The sequence below is a fragment of the Phascolarctos cinereus genome, unplaced genomic scaffold, assembly GCF_003287225.1.
Source record: "Phascolarctos cinereus isolate Bilbo 61053 unplaced genomic scaffold, phaCin_HiC Scaffold_2;HRSCAF=192, whole genome shotgun sequence".
Lineage (NCBI taxonomy): Eukaryota > Metazoa > Chordata > Mammalia > Diprotodontia > Phascolarctidae > Phascolarctos > Phascolarctos cinereus.
In genome coordinates this window covers 352621972-352637498 of record NW_027555625.1, presented here as the reverse complement: position 1 = coordinate 352637498, position 15527 = coordinate 352621972, and the positions used below count along the sequence as shown (strand labels likewise).

General features: G+C 45.0%; 1 protein-coding gene across 2 annotated transcripts in view; it reads left to right on the top strand.

Annotated features, from left to right (window-relative positions):
- Window positions 1–15527, top strand: part of LOC110203046 (inverted formin-2-like) — a 62177-nt gene that overhangs the window by 30827 nt on the left and 15823 nt on the right. For both annotated transcript variants that reach the window (XM_020979471.2, XM_020979472.2), the window contains exon 2: window positions 12567–12966. In XM_020979471.2, the coding sequence (XP_020835130.1) occupies window positions 12576–12966 (391 nt within the window). In that variant the 5' untranslated portion in view covers window positions 12567–12575. The remainder of the gene's footprint in view (window positions 1–12566; window positions 12967–15527) is intronic.

Genomic DNA, 15527 nt, shown 5'->3' with positions numbered 1-15527 from the left:
TCCCACCATCCACCTCATTGAATACTACTCGTAAGCGGCTGAATGGAGCTGGAAGAAATCTCACAACTTTATTTACTAGATTCATTACAAATTTACGATATCCAGCTTCCATTGGGCCCTCACTGCAGCAAGGCAGGCCTTTTATTTCTCCCTAATTGATTCCTAATATCACCCCCCACAGAAGCTATTCAGAACTTTCTCTTCCCTCATCCAGTGTCCCACACCTCTGCCCCTCAATCCTCCCAAGTTTAGGATCTTGCCTCTTACTCAGCTGAGAAATCTGAGCCCATTCTACAGGACCTCCTCTTCTCCCTTTCTCTTCATCTTAGACTCCTTCACGTCTTTTCCCACTCACTTCTGCCTCCCCACCCCCAGCCTCTGATAAAGAAGCAGCCATACCCCTTGCAAAGAGCAACCCCTCTACAGGTTCATTTGATCTAATCCCATCCTGCCTTCTCCAGCAGATTATAATGTCATTAATTGCTCTCCCCCCACCCTACTATTCTGTCATTCTCAGCCTCCCCCTATCTATGGTTCCTTCCTTACTACCTTCAGTCATGCCAAAGTGTCTCTCATTAGAATTTAAGGTTCCATGAATGTAGTGATTGATTCATTCTTTATATTTGGATCCCAGACCTCTAGCACAGTGCCTGGCATTCAGTAAATGCCTGCTGATTAATTGACTGGTTCCTTAAGAAAAAAATTTCCACCTGATCCGTCATCCTCCAGCAGTACTTTTATAACTCTCCTCCCTTTCACAGCTAAACTGATCACCCCTACTTTCTTACCTCCCACTCATTTCTCAGTACCTTGCAGTATGACTTCCAGTCCCATCACTCTGCAGAAACTACTGTTACTAAAGTTATCAATGCTCCTTTTTTTTTTTAAATGACATCTGACTCTTCTCCCTACCTCCCCTCAATGAGAAAGCAAGAAAAACAAAATTCCCTCTGTTGTAAACATGTGTGGTCAAGTGAAACAAATGACCACACTGGGCATAGCCTCCCCCAAAATGTCTCAGTTTACACTCGGAGTTCATCACCTCTCTACCAGGAGGTGGGTATCCACTTTCCTCATGAGGCCTCTGGACTTGTGCTTGGTCATTGTATTGTTCCTAAGACTTTCAAAGTTGTTTATCTTTACAATATTGTTATTGTATAAATTGTTCTCCTGCTTCTGCTTACTTCATTTTGTATGAATTCATACAGATCTTTCCCAGTTTCTCTGAAACCATCCCTTTCATCACAGCACAATGGTATTCCAACGCATTCATATGCCATAATTTGTTCAGCCATTCCCCAGCTCTACAGAGCTTCTGTAGATATTTTTGTACATATGGGTCCCTTTCCTCTTTCTTAGCTCTCTTTGGGGTTATAGACCTAGTAGTGGTATCACTATCGATATTCTTTTAAATGCTAATGACCTTTTCTCAGTCCTCATCCCCCTTTTTTTTTTAACCTCTTTGTGGCTTTTGACAGTTTTAAGTACCCCCTACTCCTGGATACTCTCTCCTGGTTCTCCTACCTGTGTCTCTATTGATGGATGAGCCTCAAGGCACCATTCCCTATCTGTGGGTTCAGTCCTGGATCCACTGCGGATCATAGGCTTGTGGGATCACAGCTTTAAAGTTGAGAAGGGTATCTACCCCAGTCCTCTCATTCTACAGATGAGGAAAATAAGGCCCAGAAAGGGAAGTGACTTATCCACGATCACATAGATTTTAAATAGCAGAACAGAAATTCAAAGTCAAATCCTTTGTCTCCAAATCCAGTACCCTTCCCAAACTTCTTTCTCAGGTTCAAGGATCATTTCTATTTAGATGACTTCCGAATTTCTATATCCAAATCTTAGCTCGCGCCTGTCTTCCAGTTTCGCTTTACCATCTGCCTGCCGGATATCTCCTCCTAGATAATCCATCAGCACAATCGTACTCAGTGTCTGAAATAGAAATAATACACATACCACTACCCTCCTTCCCCCACCCCATGTCCCTACATCCGTTAAGGACACTACATTCTTTCAGTCACTCAGGTTACCAACCTTGCAGTCATTCTTACCTCTTCTCTCTCCCTTCCCTTCTTCCCCATTCATGTACAATTAGTTGCAATTGGCCAATTCTACTCCACAACATTTCACATGCATTCTCTTCTCTTCATTGATGCATCCGCCACCCCACCCCCATTCACATCTCTCTTTCAGGTACTGATCACCCAAGTAGAACAGTAGTTTCCTAATTAATTTCCCTGTTTTCACTCCATTCCCCTTAACACAGCCACCAAAATAATCTTAACGCACAAGGTTGGCCGTGTCACTCTCTCAAGAATTCTCAATATCTCCCTATTTCCAGTAGGATAAGATACAAACTGCTCTTGAGTGCTGCAACTAATAGAAAGGAAATTTTCTTATTAACTATTAGTCCTCACATTATCTTGAGTTTACTTATCTGTTTTCATGTATTCCTCAGTACAGTGTAAGCTCTTTGAGGCCAGGGACTATGTTTTGTTTTGTCTTTTCTCACCTCAGCACAATGTCTTCCAATATGGTGGTCTCTTAACATTTGTAGCATTAATGGGATTGAGCTTCTCTAGGCCTCATGTACCTCCTTTGGCTAATAAGGGACTTGGACTGGATGACCTATAAGGGCCATTCCCCTCCCAGTCATGCTTTGGACTTTCTGGACTTGAATACCAATCCTTCTCCTCACTTACAGCTCCCTGTTGTGTGTAGTCTTCCCTGGCTAGATTGTTAGCTTCTTGAGGGCAGGAACTGTCTTCCTTTTTCTTTGTATTTGTGTTCCCACTACTTATCATCGTGTAGGGCACATAGTGGGTGCTTAATAAATGTATCAGGGCCTTGTCGCCTTGCCTTTCCCACTCTAGATCAAGGATTGTATGCATTGCCCAGCTTGGGCCCTGGCCCTCCATCTCCTGTCTCTATCAGAGCTCTCCTAGGGCAGGGCTCATGCCTGTCCAGCACTGGGAGTTGATTATTTAATGAAATTACCAACATAGATACTGAATCTTGGGGTGCAAGGAGCATCCAGCTGGTCAGAGAGAAGGGGAGGGAATGAGACAGTTGTGTTTCTTCCTCATGGTGGGGGGCAGGGAGCAGGGAGGGAGAGTTGTCAGTGGAAGGATGTGAGCAGGAACAAAGGTGGAGGTAGGAATGGTCAAATACTATAAGACTTAGGAGAAGGAGAGATCTCTGGGGGCCAAGGTGGTCAGGACAGCTCTCCAGCCAGCCTGGACCAGACTTGGTGAGTCCCTACCTACACCTCTATGAACTTCACCTTCCTCCCCTGTGAAATGAGGGCAAACTCCTGCTTTGCCTCCTTCCTGGTGCTCTCGTGAGGCTGTGATGACAGAACAGATGGGGAAGCCCTGTGCAGATGTGGGACGTCATTATTAGGGGTCCACAAGCCAAGAAGTCCTGGCTCCTCCTCCTCTTCTTTCATAAATGAGTATCCTCACTTAAGCCCTCAGCATCATGCAGATGGGCTCTTCTCTGCTCCCCATGGGGAAGGGCCAGCCCAACCTAAGAACCAAACACAGCTTCATCCCTGGTAGGAGAGGAGGCAGGTGTCACAGGTGATCCATCATTGGGGGAGCCATTAACAGCTTTCCTAAATGTGCCCATCGCTTCTCTTACCCAAGCCCTGAGCACTCTGGGTGTGAGCTCCACCTGTATTAATCCCTCGCTCTAGCCAGTCTACTTAACATATTGCCATGGGGCAGACAGAAGGGTTAGTAGAGTCTGTCTGTGCCCTTGTGGAAACACGACTCTGAGGACTGTTTCAGAGGAGCAAGCTACTAGTACTACTCATATGTCATCATCACACTAGCCGCCATTTCTGTCCTGCTTCTACATTACAAAGCACTTTTCTTATGAAGTAGGCAATGAAAGGATTATTATCTCTACTCTTAGAAGTGATTTATCTAAGGTCATACAAGCAACTTCAAAAGTCTTAACAGTAATAATAATAGCTAGCATTTATATAGAGAGCTTTCAGGTTTGCAAAGCACTTTACAAATATTGTTATTTGATTGTCACAACAACCCTGGGAGGTAGGTATTGTTATTATCCCCACTTTACAGATGAGGAAACTGAGACAGCCCAGGGAATAAGCCCACTTATTAAAGTGGCTTGCCGAAAGTCACACAACTAATGTCTAGGCCTAGATTTGAACTCAGGTCTTCCAGATTTCAGCTCCTACATTTTATCCATTTCACCACCTAGCTGCAATGACTTTCCATTATTCCAGAGGACTAATCATGAATGATGCTATACACCTCCTGACAAGAGGTAATGGATTCTGCAGAATGAGACTTTATATGTGTATGTATGTATGTATGTATATAATATATGTGTGTGTGTGTGTGTGAATATATATATATATATATATGTATATATATATATGGTGTGTGTGTATATATACATATACATATATACATATATATGTATATCTATATACATATATATAGTTTTGCTTGACTGTATATTTGTTACAAAAATCATGTTTGTTTTTGTTTTTCTTTTTTAGTAGGGGGAGGGGTGAGAGGAAGAAAAAATAGAATTCTGTTAATTAAAAAGAAATTTTAAGTAAATGGCATCATTTGAACTCACACCTCCAGTGTTCTGCTGACTATGCCATTGATTAGAACCCAGATCTGCTTCCCAGATGAGTGTTTTTCCCCCTATATCCAGAAAACTTTCGGTGTGTTTATTGAGCCCTCCTCCTCGATTTCCCCTTTGTTCTGGGCACACTCTGCTATCTGGGTTGGGCAGACTCCAGCACGTGGGGTCAGAGTGGGGAGATGAACTTTCTGGGTGGAGCAGGATGCAGAGGACACTACAGGGTTTACCCAAACTCGGGGAGCCTTATGGCAGTAGCATAAACTGTTAAGGAGAGGCCAGAGGCAGGCTCTGAGCCAGGGCAGCTGTTTCTCTGAAAGCCTTGTCACGGGGCCAAGATCACTGCCATACTGATGGGCCGTGAATTGAACGTTTGTTCGCACAGCCCATGGTAAGGTTACTGACCAGGGTGTTTCAGGCTCCCTAAAGGGCTGAGCGGAGTTTGTTATGGGGATGAGAGCTGGAAATCAGTACTTTGTCACTGCCCCACACATCTCCCCACCCCTTCTCCTGGCCCCACTTGGGATCATAGCACAGAGAACAGCACAGCTGGAAGGGCATCTACTCTGATAGCCTTGTTTTTTACAGATGGATGAGCTGAGGCCCAGAGAAAGGAAGGGTCCTGGCCAGGACTAGAACCCAGTCTCACGCCCTAACTCTGAAGGGACAAAGTCCCCTTGGGAAGCTAGCACCTGAGAGAACTTTCAAGAGGGGGTGATGTCCAGATTCATCTCAGAACTCTCCAAAGGCCTTCATTTCCTCATCAAGCAGTGACTTCCTGCCTGGTTTCCTGATGCTTAGAAGTTCCTGAGAGGACACTCAGGAGAGCTGATAGGAACTTTGTAATAAAGGATCCCTAGGGGGCAGAGAACACCTGCTGAATGAGCCTTGCTTCTCATTGGCTAGTATGGTCTTTGGCCTCCACCTTCCCTCTTCCTATCTCCCTGACTTTTGAGGTTATCTAGTTCAAACCGTTTCTGAGAAATTCCCTCTACACAGCCGGATTTGGAGTCAAAGGACCCAGGTTCAAATCCTGGCCGTGCTACTTGCTAACCTGTGTGACCTCAGGCTAGTTGATTAACTTCTCTGGACCTTCTCTGCGCATCTGCATTTGTAAAATTGGGGGGATGGATTAGATGGTGTCTGAGAGTCCCTTCCAGGTCTGCATTCATAATGGGATTTTGTGATCCCTGGCACGTGTTAATCGGATCTCCTTTTGAAGCCTCCTGTAGAGGAGAGCTCATTTCCTCCAGAGACAGCCCATTCCGGTTTTACACATCTCTGATTATTAGGAAGTTTTTCTTTATATTAAACTGAAATCTGTCTCCTTGTAATATGTCTCCATTGGGCCTGCTTCTTGATTACTCATGGGCAGCAATTACAGACCGTCTAGGTCTCCTCTTGACTTTTTGGCTCAGTTCATCCATAGGCACAGTCTGGTCTCTGGTGCCTCCCTCCCTAACCTGCTTCCTCCAGGTGCCGGAAGACTTCCTGTCCCTGTGGGGCTGCCGCTGCTGTCCTCACTGTCATCACCACCGCCTTCAAGGATGGGAAGCCTGTCTTGGAAATCTCCAGTGTGCTTTTTGCTCCTTGCTTGTTGCTAGGCAGCTAGAAATTTTGGGCTCATAGAGGAACTAAAAATATCTCCTATCCTACCTTGGAAGTCCCGGAAACTCCTGATCTTCCTGGCTCAGTAGAAGAGTGAACTGAGGAGATTCTACTCCTCTCACCACCCCGCGCCACCCCCAGTTAGCACAGTTGTCTTAAGGCAAAGTGATAGATCCCATCAGAGAGGCTGTGTAAAGAGATCCCTGCAGTGGGAAAGAAAGGAGGGAATAAGCAATTATTATGTGCCTGCTGTGTGCCAGGCACTGTGCTAAATGTTTACAAGTATTATCTCATTTGATCCTCCCAAGAATCCTGGAAGACAGGTGCTGCTATTATGCTTACTTTACAGTTGAAGAAGGTGATACAGACCAAGGTTAAATGGCTTGCCTGGGGTCACACTGCTAATAAGTGTCTGAGGCTGCATTTGAACTCAGATCTTCCTGACTCCAGGTCCAGGGCTCTATCCACTGAACCACTTAGCTTCTTCTATGAGAGGGAGAGAAGTCTAGAGCAGTGGTTCTCTGAGTGTGGTCCAGGGAGTTCTGGAGGTCCCCAAGACACTTTCAAGGGGTCTACAAGGTCAAAACTATTTTTTATAATAATACTAAGATGTTTTAATTTCTAATACAGTAAATATCAAGATGATATTGTAAAAGGTTGTGGAAAAGACCAGCTCCTCAGCTGACCTGGATCAGCTTCTCTCCCAGCTTTCAAGTCTTCAATAGAAGTCCAGGGTCCTTTTCTGCTCTCAATATTTCATCCTACCTTGTAAACTTAAAACACTCAGCTTTCCTTTCTTTTAATAAACCTTCTCTGGTTATTTACAATTGCTTTTTTTGTGTGTTGTATTTTGCTTAGCTATTTTCATGCAATATATTTTGTTAAAACAACAAAAAAGGACCTTTGCTGATGTCACGCTTCTGCTTGCAGCAAAACACTGAGCATTGAAGGCAAACTAGACAGGATCTGCCTGAAATAATCTGGAGGATCAGAATGGACTGGGAACAGGACACCACATTCTAAACAGAAGTCGTGGGAAAAATCCTCTGACCTGAATTGCTCTAAGGAACTTTAAAAAAAAATACACAGAAAAACAAAAACAGATTTGGGCTTCTCCCTCCCTCTCAAGCCTGTACTGACTGGGGCCAATCAGATGCCAGCCAGGAGCCTTAGGCAGTATGTGAAGACTTGCTGGGGTATCCCTTCCACACCTGCACTGAGCCTGTGCCATTACCCAGTTTCAATGGGCTGACCTTCCCTCTCCCACTTTATTTGTCCAGCTGCTCCACTGTGAGGGGATGGAAGAATATTCTGGATCCTGCCTTGAGAGGCTCAGAATATGGTTGGAGAGACAAGATAACCCAGCCAGAGCACTAGAATACCATAAGAGTTCAGAAAAGTCTCTGATAAAAGTACTAATGAGAGTAAAGTCTCTTGAGAGGTCAGAGCAGGAAGGGGCCTTAAGAGAGGTCTAGTCCAGTCTCTCATTTTGCCGATTGAGACCTAGGAAGGGGAAAGGACTTGAGTAAGGTCACACAGTGACTTTTCACCAGAATCAGAACCTGTAGACTTTTGTCCTCCAATTCCTCCCACAGATGCCTGGGGTGGGGAGAGACTTGCTGTGAGTCAGGAATATTCGTGACCAAAGAAAGCTGGGGCAGATGGAGAAGGCAGCCTGGTACCCATGTTCAGATAGTTTGGGGGCTGATGGAGGGGGTAGGGGGAGAATACAGGAATCAAAAGTTTCTCCAAAAAAGAACAGTCATGGCAGGGGGGATGGGATGGAAGAGAGAACTAGAGGACTCAGGAACTTGTGATGGGAGGCATTTGTGGGAGGAGAATGAATGGACTACATAAATTGCCTTGAGTGACAATCCTTAACTCCATGCCAGGCAGAAAGACCACATTGAACCCTCAGGAGCCCCTGTCTGATATGAGACAGAACTCTACTCCCCAGGAACCCTGGAGTCAGAGAAGGAAAAAAACAGCCTTTTCTTACCCTTAGCCTCATGGACTTTGTGTCCTTGAGGACATCTTGATCTCCCTTAAGTAAACAGTCCACCCATGCAATTCATAGCCTCTCCACCCCTCCTCCTCATCCTGTGTGATTCTCACCCAGAGAGGTTCTACTCAAAACTGTAATTGTCCAGATGTTGTCTCACTGGGGCTATGTGACTGGCCTACCTTTTTTGCCTGGTCACACAGGTAGGAAGAATAAATAAATATTGAGACTGTTACTGTACTTTATATCTTATGGTTACATGCCTAAATCCTAGGGGATTTTGGTAGAGTTACTCAAGTAGGTGGGGTCAATCTAGAAAGCCTTCATGGGGGAGGTGAAGTTTTCACAGAACTATACATTTTAGAAGTAGAAGGAACTTGAAGGATTTTGCCTAAGCCGGTGCTGTTAGAGATGATTTCCAAGGCCTATGGGAGGAAGAAATCTTCCTCCTCTAAACTCTACTTAAAGTTTGGGAAAGGAGGAAAAAAGTATATTTGCCTAGGCAGTGATAAGGAAATTGGCTTGTTTTTTTTTTCCCTCCTCTCCACCTTTGGACTTTGACCTACAGGAGCCTGTTTCAGATTTTGACTTGGTGCTTGGGGGCCCTCCCCAATGGCCTCTGGTAGCTCCTCCCTCTGTCCACATTCACCCCCTCCCCCTCAAGCTTCTCACTGGACAAGTGGCCCAGAGCCTTTTAGGGGGTAAGAGATGAAAACAGCCTCTGGCTAGATTGGTGTGTTATTTTTGGGTGAGGACAGTGCTCAGATCAATATCATGTTGTATGATACAGAAATCTCCCTTCTTAAAACCCTGGTCTCTCCTTGCCTCCAGCAGCAGAGCCCTAGGGCAGGGCCAGTTTCAAAGGGAAATGACTTGTCTAAAGGCAAATGAGTAGTAAATTCCAACACTAGCATTCCAACCCAATCTTCCTGACTCCATATTCTTTCCACAAGGCCATACTGCCATTTTCAGATATTCCACCCGTGGGCTTCCAGCCTTGCTTCTGAACATCCACTTCCATGATCCAAAATGTGAAGGAACCCTCAGGTTGGGAAAAAGGACAGGAAAATAATCTGTGAGTCATCGTAGTTCCCTGAGCATACATGGAAGCTAAACGGTTGCTCCTGAAGTTGTACGTGCTTGAGCATTTGCAGATACTGTGAGCAGTGCCTTGTGGCTAATAGGAAAAATACAAGCTTCTTAGCCCAGCATTCAAGGAGACCTTCCACATTCTGGCCCTGACCTATCTTTCAGTAGCCCCAATTACTCCTGACCTCATCCTGTCCTCTTGCATCTCTGCCTGTTTACACAGGCTAGCCATTGCCTAGGTCTGGAATACACTCTATCCTTCTGTCTGCTTGTCGAAACAATTTTCTTCCTTCTAGGTCTCACTCATGAGCTACTTCCTCCATGAAGCCTTCCCTGACCCAGTCCCCCCCAGTCACCTTCCCATCCTATTTTCCTAGAGCACTTTATGCAGATCTCTTTGACTCCATCCCATTCTACCTTATATTAAATTTATTTGAACACAGATTGAATCCCCTCAATTACATTGTGAGTTCCTTGAGGGTAGTTGTTCAGCTGTTCAGTTGTATCTAACTCTTTGTGACCCCATGGACCATTGCACACCAGCCTCTTCTATCCTCCACTATCTCTCAAAGCCTCTCCAATTTCACGTTCACTGTGTCTATGACACCATCTGTCCATCTCATCCTCTGCCATCCCCTTTTCCTTTTGCCTTCAATCTTTCCCAACCCTTTTCCAGTGAGTCTTGTTTTCTCATTATGTGGCCAAAGTATTTAAGCTTCAGCTTCAGTATTTGACCTTCCAATGAATAATCTAAATTAATTTCTTGTAAGTATTGACTGATTTGATCTCCTTGCTGTCCAAGGGATTTTCAAAAGTCTTCTCCAGGAGGATGCCCATCATTTGGGAAATGGCTGAGCAAGTTGTGGTATATGAATGTAATGGAATACTATTGTGCTATAAGAAATGATGAACAGGCTGACTTCAGAAAAACCTGGAAAGACTTATATGGTCTGATGCTGAGTGAAGTGAGCAGAACCAAGAGGACTCTGTACACAATAACAGCCACGTAATGCAATGACTAATATTGTTAAACTGAACCCTTCTCAGCATTACGAGGATCTAAGACATCTCCAGAGGCCTCGGGATGGAAAATGCTGTCCACCTCCAAAGAAAGAACTATGGAAGTCGAATCGCTGTCACTTATTTTTACCTTCTGTTGAGTTTTGTTTCCTCTTTCTGATGGTTCCTCCTGTTGGTTTTAATTTTTACTTACAACTTCACTAATGTGAAAATATGTTTCATGGGTATGTAAATGTAAAGCCTATATCAGGTTGTGCGCCGTCTTGAGAGGTTGGGGGGAGGAAGGGGGAGAAAAATTTTCAACTCAAAAGCATATGGAAGTGATTGTTGATAAATCAAAATAAATTAATAAAATTAAAACAAACAAACAAACAAACAAAAAGTCTTCTCCAGCACCATGATTTGAAAGCATTGATTCTGTGGTGCTCGGCTTTCCTGACAGTCCAACTCTACTGAAAAAACCATAGCTTTGCCTATGTGGACCTTCCTTGGCAAGGTGGTATCTCTGCTTTCTAGTATGCTATCCATATTTGCCATAACATTCCTTCCAAAGGAGCATGCATCTCTTAATTTCATGACAGCAGAGATCTCTGAACCCACCTTGAGGGTAGGGACTGTGTCAGTTCCCCTGCCCCTAGTAAGCTCTTAATGTTTATTGAATGGGACATATATTGGAAGGGAATTGGAAAGAAATCCTAAACTATTCTCCTCCTCTTGGATCAACCGGCATTGTCATCATGTATGTGCCCACTGTTATGAAAGTGGTATACTAGAAATGGGCAGCTAGAATAATAAGCAGGATCAGGATGGGGTATTTAAGTCCGGGTTATCTGAGTAAAAACTATAGTCAGTCAGAAAGCACCTACTATGTGCTACGAGCTGTTCTACATTGTGGGGACACAAATAAAAACAAGTATATGTTCCCTTCCCTCAAAGACTGAATGCTCTTCTGCCCAGGAAGGCAAGTGCCTCCCTTTGCCCTAGCTTATATTAAACCCTTTTGCCACTTTTCCGCTTTCATCGATGCATGAAAATTTCCTGTCGTGCATTGGGTACTTTGTTCCCCTTTAAGTCTTTGATTCTTAACACATAATGGCAGCATCACCAACCGTTTCTAAAAGCAGCTGGGGGAGCCCTGACCTTTAAGGGAGGACAGCCAGACCCTCCTGTGGCTCAGCCCGTGGGACCGTTGTTGGCTAGAGAATCACGGAGTTGAGTATTTTGAGAGCTGGGTGACATTTTAGAGAGGGGTTAGTCCAGCGCCTTCATTTTAAGAAATAGAAGCCCAGCAAAGGAAAGGGATTTTCCCAAAGGCACACAGCAACTTGATGGGAGAAAGAGAGCTAGAACCCCTATGCCCGCTTCAGGCATAGGGGATAGCCTACGCTAAGGGTGGGGAACCTGCAGCCTTGAGCCTCCTAGGTCCTCGGGTGCGGCCTTTCGACTGAGTCCAAGTTTTACAGAACAAATCTTTTTATTAAGGGGATTTGTTCTGTGAAGTTTGGATTCAATCAAAGGGCCACACTTGAGGACCTAGAGGGCCACATGTGGCCTCAAGGCTGCAGGTCCCCACCCCTGGCCTGTGCCAAGGCTCAGAGGTGGGAGATGGTACCACTTTCTATTGATCCCATTTTAACATCAGATGTAACATTCAGGTCTCCTGAATCCTAGGCAAGTTCTGAGACATACTGAGCCTGGGGTCAGGAAGACCTGAAATTAAGGCTTCAGACACTTCTTAGCTCTGTGACCCTGGACAAGTCACTTAACCTTTGCCTGCCTCGGTTGGCTCAACTGTAAAATGGGGATAATAATGGCACCTAACTCCTAGGGTTGTTGTGAGTCTCAAATGAGATACCATTTAGAAAGCACTTAGCACAGTGCCTGGCATACAGTAGGTGCTTGGTAAGTGCCTGTTTCCTTTCCTTCCTTACATATTTGGACCTCAATTTCCCCTTCTGTAAAATCAAGGCTTTGAACTAGATGATCTCTAAGGACCCATCCTGTGATGGAAATCCGTTATTCACAAATGTCAAGTGACTTGCCCACAATGACACTGCAAAGTCCGTGCTAGAAACTGGAACCAGAATCCAGGTCTCTTGTCTCGTAGGATGGGGTTGCTTCCTTAGACTTCTTTTTTCCCACCTCTTGACTTCTGACCCGGGGGTCTGTCCTGTGCTAATACATCTGTTTTTTCTCATTTCCCTCCCTTACCCAGGTTGGCAAGATGTCAGGGAAGGAGGGAGTGCAGAAGAAGTGGGCTGCCCTGAAGGAAAAGCTGGGGCCCCAGGATGGGGACCCCACAGAGGCCAACCTGGAGAATGCCGAGCCTGAGCTGTGCATCCGCCTCCTGCAGATGCCCTCCGTGGTCAATTACTCTGGATTGCGCAAGCGGCTGGAGAGCAGCGACGATGGCTGGCTGGTGCAGTTCCTGGAGCAGAGCGGCCTTGACCTGCTGTTGGAAGCCCTGGCCCGGCTGTCTGGCCGGGGTGTGGCAAGAATCTCTGATGCCCTGCTACAGCTCACGTGCATCAGTTGTGTGCGGGCCATCATGAATGCCCGCCAGGGAATCGAGTACATCCTGAACAACCAGGGCTATGTGTGCAAGCTCTCAGAGGGTAAGGGCCGGCTGCTGCCACAGAGGGGCTGTCTAGGGAGAGAGGGGACAGGGGCATGGGAAAAGCAGTCAGCTCCACATGTGGCTAAGCCTGGGAAGGAAGAGTGTGGCGGGGAGGAAGGGGGAGGTGCAGAGAGGACTGTTTTATCATTGACATCTCCAGTGTCAGGGGTCCTGGGTTCAAATTCTCACTCTGACACTAACTGGATATATGACCACAGGCAAAATACGTGACCTATCCAGGCCTCAGTTTCCTTCCCTATAATGTGGGAATTAAAATACTACATACCTCACAAGGATTACTGTACAGAAAGCCCTTTAGAAAACTTAGAACACTATATAAATGAGAGTTACTTGTGTTTCACCTTCCTCTTCAGTATAATAAGGATTGAGACGACCTTTGAAGTGCCCCCCACGTCTGAGCGTTATAATCTCCTACAGCCCAGGCTGTGCTACTCTAAGCATCTGGGCTCAGACTCCATTATTGTCCAGTGTCCCTAAAATTCTAGACAGCCCTAAATATAAAGCAAACCTAAGAGCTGCTGCCCAAGAAGGACATGGTCCTTCTTGGGACATGATGAATTTCCCACCATTGGAGGAATGCAAGTGAGAGCTGAAGGAGAATCTTATTCAGGTACAAGTGAGACTACATAGATGCTGCATTCCAACTGTGAGGATCTGTGAATCTGGTGGAGATAGAGTAATTAGGCCCTGCCCTTACGGACCTGGTAGTCTAGTGGGGCAGAATAGGGAATATACCTAGTAACTGCAGAAGCACAGCCTATGAGGGTTTGAAGGAAACACAGAGGACATCAAATTCAGTCTTCTAATTTTAGAGGAAGAAACAGGCAAAAGAGGTATGTGTTTGCCCAAATCTCAATAAGTGGCAGACCGAGTTAAGAACCTAGATCTCACTCCATCTAGAGCCCCTTCCACCATCCTGCACTACCAATCTAGCTATCGGAGCCATTCTACATTAAAGTTAGACCCAGCGTTGTTCAGGCTTAGGGCAGAAATCACCTGTAGCTAGTGGTGATCAGGGAAGGCTTCTTGGATAAGGCGGCACTTGAGCTGGGCCAGAAAGAACTGGTAGTATTTTGACAGGTGAAGTTGGATGAAGGGTTGTGGAGAAGGAGCACACCAGGCAAAGGGAATGGTACCAGTCAAGACCCAGAGGTGGGAAAATGGAATATGTTCAAGGAATGACAAGTCACCCAATTTAACTGAGCTGGAGTGGGGGGCATAAATGACACAGTAGAATCATAGAATTTTAGAACTGGAATAAACTTTGGTGATCTACTAGTATAACCCATTTATCTTACAGATGAAGAAGCCAGAGAGAGTTAGTGTCTTGCCCAATGCCGCACAGATAGAAATACTGGAATTCAAGGCCTTGGGACCTTGTTACAAAGGGCATCAAATGCTAAGCCGAGGAGTTTTTGCCTGTGTTCCATAGCAATAGGGAGCCAAGGAAAGATTTTGAGCAGTAGAGGAACGTGATCAGAACCTGGCTTTTGACAGTCAGGCAATCCTTTAATAGACTATGGCCTCAGTATCATTCTAGATGGTGCTACCATCATGGAGTTATTCTGTACCTTGTTCAGAAGTCTCTTGGGGACTGAGCAGAATGGTAGGATGGTCCCGTGGAATGCAGAGCCAAGGGTACAGATTAGAAGGTTCTTCTGGCCTTATTTTTAAATTGCTCTGTGTTTTCTCTGATGTCAAGTCCAGCTACATCAGATCTGGAAAGAATGATAATAGGTAGCATTTATCTAGATGCTTTAAGACTTAAAAACCACCTCACAATTTTATTGTTTTTTCCTCACAAGAATGTAAATGTCCTGGGTTGTATAATAATAATCACATTTGTATAGCCCTTTCAGTTTTGCAAAATATATTACAAATATTACATTATCTTACCCTCACAACAATTCTGGGAGAGAGGTACTAGTGTCATCCCCATTTTTCAGATGAGAAAACTGAGGTAAAGTAACTTGCCCAGAGGCATACAACTAGTAAGTGTCTGAGACCAGATTCAAGCTCAGCTCTGTCCCAATTCCAGGCCTGGTGAAAATAATAATAGCTAACATTTATATAGTGCTTACTATGTGCCAGGCACTGTGCTAAATGCTTTACAATTATTATTTTATTCATACCTCACAACAACCCTGAGAGGTAGCTACTATTATTATCCCCATTTTGCAGTTTAGGTAAATGGAGAGGTTAAGTGACTTTCCCAGGGTCACACAGGTAATAAGTGTCTGAGGCTAGACTTGAACTCAAGTCTTCCTGACTCCAGGCCCAGCACTATATCTACCATGTCACCTAGCTGCCTTTGAGGAAAGGAAGAATCCTAGGACATGTATTATACATATTAATCAGGAATAAAAAACCAATAGAATGTGAAATTCCAGACCTTAGGAATCATTCATTCCAACTCCCATCATTTCACAGACAGGAGAGCCAAGACCCAGGGAGGCTTCTCAGCCGTTGGACTTGAGTCAGTTTTCACGGCCAGATCAGAGATGTTGGAATGTTGGTGTAATCTGGGTCCCTGGCACA